This window comes from Otolemur garnettii, unplaced genomic scaffold, assembly GCF_000181295.1.
Source record: "Otolemur garnettii isolate 467f Iridium unplaced genomic scaffold, OtoGar3 scaffold00146, whole genome shotgun sequence".
Lineage (NCBI taxonomy): Eukaryota > Metazoa > Chordata > Mammalia > Primates > Galagidae > Otolemur > Otolemur garnettii.
This window is the reverse complement of record NW_003852541.1, coordinates 3,298,549-3,305,410: the sequence shown is the minus strand read 5'-3', so window position 1 is coordinate 3,305,410 and position 6,862 is coordinate 3,298,549. Positions and strand designations below refer to the sequence as shown.

Here is a 6,862-nt window from a genome sequence, read left to right as displayed (position 1 = left end):
AGCCATGGTTTGGTGCCCGTAGCACAGGCTACAGTGCCAGTCACATGTACTGAGGCTGGCAGGTTCAGACCCGGCCCAGAACAGCTAAACAACAAGGACAACTGCAGCAAAAAATAGCCAGGTGTTGTGGCGGGCACCTGTAGTCCCAGCCTCTCGGGAGGCTGAGGCAGGGGAAATAGCTTAAGCCCAAGAGTTTGAGGTTGCTGTGAGCTGTGATGCCATAGCATTCTACCCAGAGCGACACCTTGAGACTCTGTCTCAAAAACTAAAAAAAAGAAAAGAAAAATAGAAAAGCTTCTAGAAAGGTTTACCCCCAAATCATTACCATTACCTGTGGGAAACAGAGAGAAACAGAGGGATGGGAGAAAGGAAGGTTGAATTTCTCTTTGTACATTATATACTTCTATAATGCATAGTTTTCTCCAGCAAGCATGCATTTCTTTTGTAATAAAAATTAAATTATAAAAACATTTTTTGGCTCAGCACTTGTAGCTCAGCGGTTAGGGCACCGGCCACATACCCCAAGGCAAATGGGTTTGAACCCAGCCAGGGCCTGCTAAACAACTGCAACAACAAAAAATAGCCAGGCATTATAGTGGATACCTATAGTCCCAGCTACCTGGGAGGCTGAGGCAAGAGAATCACTTAAGCCCGAGAGTTTGAGGTTGCTGTGAGCTGTGACATTACAGCACTCTACTGAGGACAATATAGTGAGACTCTGCCTCAAAAGAAAAAAAGCTGAAGAGAATACTTCCATACCATATAACTCTAGCTTAACAGATCTGAAGGAAATGATTTCTAGAAAAAAAAATATATAAATGACTAGATAATTTTCCTAAAACTTAGGAAACCAATAAACTGATCAAAAATGAGGCAAAAATAAAAGTAATCAAAGAACTGAGACTCCCAAAAAGGCACAGGAGTGAAGCAGTCATATCAGTAAGGTCTAGCAAATCATCAAAGAAAAAAGAATTCCTTCTCTTGTAAACTTTGTTGGAAAACATGAAAAATAGTATTTTCCAGTTTATTTTATCAGGTTAATATGATCTTTTTCTTTTTAAGACAGAGTCTTACTATGTTGCCCTTGGTAGAGTGCTGAGGTGTCATAGCTCACAGCTCACAACCGAGGCGTCATAGCTCACAGCTCACAGCAACCTCAAACTCTTGGGCTTAAGTGATTCTCTTGCCTCAGCCTTCCAAGTAGCTGAGACTACAGGCGCCTGGCTATTTTTTTGTTAGAGTTGCCATTGTTGTTTACCAGGCTCCAGCCCAGTTCGAACCTGCCATCCCTGGTGTATGTGGCTGGCACCCTTACCCACTAAGCTATGGGTGCCAAGCCAGGTTAATATAAACTTGATGATGAAAAGTGGCAAAGATACTACAGAAAAGAAAATTCAGAATAGTTTCACCTATAAGCAGGCACACAAAATTTCCAAATGAACCATGAATGTATGAAATCCAGGGTTACACAATGACCAAGTAGGGTTTACTTTAGGAATGCATGGATAATGCTACAATGGGAAACCTATGAATAATTGACACAACATGCCAATAGATGACAGAAAAGGTACTGGACAGCACTCAATATGTATTTCTAATAGAACCACAAAATAAACTGGTGAGGAACAGTATTTCTAAACCTGAGACATCAGACATCAAGAGCAAACATTCATACTTCACGGTGACATCCTATACACACTGCTGTTCAAGACAGAACTACACCAGAATGCTCAATAATATGTCTAGTATTTGACAAAAATCATAATAGAGCTTTTATTTTGGAATTCACCAAAATGATGTTGAAGTTCATCTAGTAAAATGAACAGCCTAGAACTATTTAAAACAGAATATAACACAGTAGGCAGGAGGTTAACCATTGGTGTGCAGAACATACTATGTGGATCTAATAAATACAAGAATATGCTACTGAAATAGGGATGAAGAGATTCAGGAACCAAAGAGAAGAATCTTAAACTAAGCACACTAGGGATGTTTCACATATGATGTGGGCAGCATTTCAAATTATTAGAAAATATTTATAATATTAAATTACATGAGAAAACTGGTTTACTATTTATAAATATAATCTAGATTCCCACTTTATAGCATGTCAAAACATATGCCAGATTATTTAAATTTGAAAAATACATATCTGCTTTAAAAAATTAGGTTAGTTTTTAGGTGGGAAGGGACCTTTAAAAGACAGTACATTACAGGCTACAAAGTAAACATCAAAAGGTCAGCCATGGTGGCTCATGCCTATAACCCTAGCACTCTTGGAGGCTGAGGTGAGTGGATTGCTTAAACTCATGAATTCGAGACCAGCCTGAGCTAAAAGCAAGACCCTGTCTCCATTAAAAATAGAAAAACCGAGGCAAGATGATCGCTTGAGCCCAAAAGTTGGAGATTGCTATGAACAATGATGCCACAGCACTCTACCTAGGGGAACAGCTTCAGACTCTATCTCAAAAATAAAATAAAATAAAATCACACCACCCCTAAAAAATCAGAAAAATTTATAACAAAAAATCCTGACAAAGGGTCAATATCAACTCTATGACAAAGAAGTAGAAAAAGAAAACTCAGAAAAAATGAGCAAAGGATATGAAAAGGTCACAAATGCTGAACCTCCAATGGCAAATAAAACATGAAAAACACTTAAAAACTTGAAGTGATGAGCTGTCTTATCAGATTGAAAAAGATCAAGAATGTGTATCACATTCAGTGTCAGCAAGAAGAAACGCTCTTGTATAGGGCCTCCTGTTGTCAGTGGCCCTGCACAATGGAAGACCTTTCTGGGGGCCAATTTTATAGGATCTATCAAAATGTAGAATGTATGTACTTTGACATAGTAATCCAAAAGTTGTCTTAAAGAAATAAATGGACAAGAATGCAAAGAACTGTAAGGATGTTAATAATATTATTGTTATAAAATAGAAACAACCTTACTAATTTATAATAAAGTATTGATTACATTTTAGTACATTAAAAAATGAAATACTTTTCCCTCAATTCTCCTGTGTGTTTGTGTGCGAGTGTGTATGTGTGTACATGTTTGGGGTAGAGGGGAGGAAGAGGAAAAAAAAACATTAAAAAAAAATTGAATACTGGCCCACAGTACTCTACTGGGGGTGATAAAGTGAGACTCTGTCTTAAAAAAAAAAAGTAATACTGGTGAGGCATGGTGGCTTATGCCTATAATCCCAGCAGTTTGGGAGGCCAAGATGAGAGGATTGTTTGAAGCTTGGAGTTTGAGACCCACCTGGGACAAGATAGTGAGAACTTATCTCCACAAAAAATAGAAAACTATGGCTTGGTGCCTGTGGCACAGTGGTTATAGTGCCAGCCACATGCACCAAGGCTGGTGGGTTCAAGGCTGGCCTGGGCCAGCTAAACAAGGATAACTGCAACAACAACAAAAAAATAGCTGGGCATTCTGGTGTGCGCCTGTAGTCCCAGCTACTTGAGAGACTGAGGCAAGAGAATTGCTTAAGCCCAAGAGTTTGAGGTTGCTGTGAACTGTGATGCCACAGTACTCTACCAAGGGTGACATAGTGAGATTCTGTCTCAAAAAAAAAAAAAAAAAATAGCCTAGCACCTGTGGTAAGCCCCTGTAGTTCTGTTACTATGGAGGTTGAGGCAGGAGGATAACTTGAGCCTAGGAGTTCAAGGCTGCAGTGAGTTAAGATTGCACCATTGCACTCCAGCCTGGAAAACTCTGTCTCAAAAAAGAAAAAAAAAAATAAGGGCTGGGTGTGGTGGTGGCTCACACCTAACACTTAAGGAGGCTGAAGCAGAAGGATAGCTTTAAGCCAGGGGTACTGGACCAGCCCAAGCAACATAATGCATCCCTGTCTTTGCTAAAAATAGAAAAAATTAGCTGGGTATGGTGGCATGCGCCTGTAGTTCCTGCTACTTGGAAGGCTGAGGTAGAAGGACTGCTTTAGTCCTGGAATTTGAGGTTGTAGGGAGCTATGATGATGCCACTGCACTCTAGCTGAGGTAACAGAGCAAGACTCTGTTTCAATTAAAAAAAAAAAAAGAAAGACTACCAGTTACAATGGTTTATATCTATGTCTATTGTCATTAAGGGCCATATGGAACATATTGTTAAATTTTAAAAGATTACAAAATGGTATACTTATAACAATAATCACAGTTTGGTTTTTCTAGCTTATTTTTTGTTGCTGTTATTGAGCTAGAGTCTCACTTTGCTCTAGGTAAAGTGCTGTGGCATCGTTGCTGTAAGCTATGGTCTCTTGGGTTCAAGTGATCCTTTTGCTGGCCTTCCAAGTAGCTGGGACTTCAGGCACCCAACACAATGCTCAGCTAGTTTTTTTTTTTTTTTTTAAGGGATGGGGTCTTGCTGTTGCTCAGGCTAGTCTTGAACTCCTGAGCTCAGGCAATCTACCACCTTGGCCTCCCAGAACGCTAGGAGAATAATCATATTTTGGCTTAGTAAAAAAAGAAAATGCCAAAGATCTCACTCTAAAATATGCAAATACATACATACATGCAGCCTTTGTTCAAGTGCTGAAAACTGTAACACTGAATAACTGTCTTGATATAATAAGAGTATGTGTGATGTTAGCCGGGCATTGTGGTGGGCGCCTGTGGTCCCAGCTACTTAGGAGGTTGAGGCAAGAGAATCGCCTAAACTCAGGAGTTGGAGGTTGCTGTGAGCTGTGACACCATGCCACTCTACCAAGGGCAAGACAGTAAGACTCTGTCTCAAAAAAAAAGAGTATGTGTGATGTTCAGTTTCTTTTCAAAAATATTTCCCTGTATTTTTTTTGAAAAAAGTTTCAATATGCAAAAACAATAAAACAATTTTTTTATAAAAGGGAGGAGAGATAACAAAAAATGTTGATCTTGGGGCGGCGCCTATGGCTGGTGGGTAGGGCACCAGCCCTATATGCCAGAGGTGGCAGGCTCAAACCCAGCCCTGGCCAAAAACTGCAAAAAAAAAAAAAAAATGTTGACCTTGGTATGGAGGGATGAGGGAAAGTTTAGCTTTTTCAGGTCCAGACAGGTATTAAGAAGTAGGCTGGGTGGTGGCCCAGCCATAGCTCCAAGAAGGTACAGAAGCAAGATGGGTCAGAGCGCCTGCTGCCCTGCAGACATTTGCAGTCCCTGCCACCAGCAGCTCAGGCCTCAGCCCTGATCACCAGCTCCCGCACATGAGGAAAGCCCATCCCAAGGGACCTGTGCCTCCCCTACCCCCAGAGTGTTCTATAACTTACTGCTTACTTTCATTTGTGCCCATTTTATTCTCCTGACTTCCCCAATCTCTCCCAACTCTGTCTTACCACTTACCATCCTACTTCTTTGAACTTCTAGATTAGTCTTCTTAATGTTTTTGCTGTGCCTATTCTTGGCCACTTCTAACTCTCACCTGAATGGCTGCTAGATTGAGCTTTCTCAAACCCAGGCCTGATCATTTCAGTATACAGCTTAAAACCTCCAACAGCTCCCAAAGCTCAAGCAATATATATACAAGCTAACCCCTTTAGCCTGGCATCAATGACCTAACTGGGCCCAGTCTCTACCTTCACTACACCCACTGAGCACATCCTAAGTTCTAGCCAAGGAGAACAGCCTACTGTTTCCAAACAAGTGAAGCTTGTGAGTGCTCCTGCCACGCCACTTCTTCACCTTTCCCTGACACCCCCCCCCGCCCCGCCCCCAGTACACCACCTTGCTCAGTTCTCCACAAGAACTGAGCTGTCCCTTTTTGGTACAGCACATAGCTGCACATGCTCTGTTACACCCCTGGCCTAATGAAGGTATTCTATTTAGAGCCAAAATTCCATTTTACCTGAGAATCCAAATCCTCTCCTTTTAAGCAGAGATTGGCATCGAGAACATTGAGTCCCACCAGCAGGCCTACGATCACCATCCCTTCCTCCTCCATCATTAATGCCTCAGGCTCATAGAACTCACTGCAAGAGATGGACAGGACAGAGACAATGCTTAGAAACACTTTGACTCCTCAGCCCCACCATGCTCTGCCTTTCAGCTTCACCCTAGAGCCAGAAGATATCTGGTGTGAATTTCCTTCCATCCTTTTTATTGCTCTCCACTGCTTCAAGTGCTGCTGTTCTTCTGTCCCCTTTCCTCTTCCTGTGGCTTGGAATGGACTCTTCCCTCCTCCTAAGGTTAACACCCCTGTCTAGGCCCTGGACTCCAGACATTCTCATCAGCTCTTGGCAACTGCATTCCTGACCATCATTCTGCCCCACCTATGTCTCAGTGGCTTCTCTTCTGTATTGATATGAACCACTTGTACAATGACAGTCATGTAAACAGGAATGGGATTCCAGGGCCAGCCACAGTGGCTCAGGCCTGTAATCCTAGCACTTTGGGAGGACGAGGCAGGTGGTTTGCCTGAGCTCAGGAGTTTGAGACCAGCCTGAGCTAGAGCGAGACACAGTCTCTAAAAATAGCCAGATGTTGTGACAAGCGCCTGTAATTTCAGACGCTCAGGAGGCTGAGGCAAGAGAATTGCTTGAGCCCAAGGGTTTGAGGTTGCTGTGAGCTGTGATGCCAGGGCACTCTACCAAGGGTGACAAAGAGAGACACTGTCTCAAAAGAAAAAAGAAAAGTTTAACTCAAAAGAGAGCTTTCCTAGGGTAGCACCCGTGGCTTAGTGGGTAGAGCACTGGGCCCAGATACTGAGGGTGGTGGGTTCAAACCTGGCCCCAGCCAAACTGCAACAGAAAAAAAGCCAGGCATTGTGGCAGGTGCTTGTAGTCCCAACTACTCAGGAGGCTGAGGCAAGAGAATAGCCTAAGCCCAGGAATTGGAGGTTGATGTGAGCTGTGACACTGTAGCACTCTACCAAGGGCAATAAAGTGAGACT

General features: G+C 42.4%; 1 protein-coding gene across 1 annotated transcript in view; it reads right to left on the bottom strand.

Annotated features, from left to right (window-relative positions):
* RUFY1 (RUN and FYVE domain containing 1) overlaps positions 1–6,862 on the bottom strand; it is a 69,355-nt gene that overhangs the window by 55,481 nt on the left and 7,012 nt on the right. Inside the window, exon 4 of the mRNA XM_003799148.3 lies at positions 5,819–5,942. Coding sequence (XP_003799196.1) covers positions 5,819–5,942 — 124 coding nt within the window. The remainder of the gene's footprint in view (positions 1–5,818; positions 5,943–6,862) is intronic.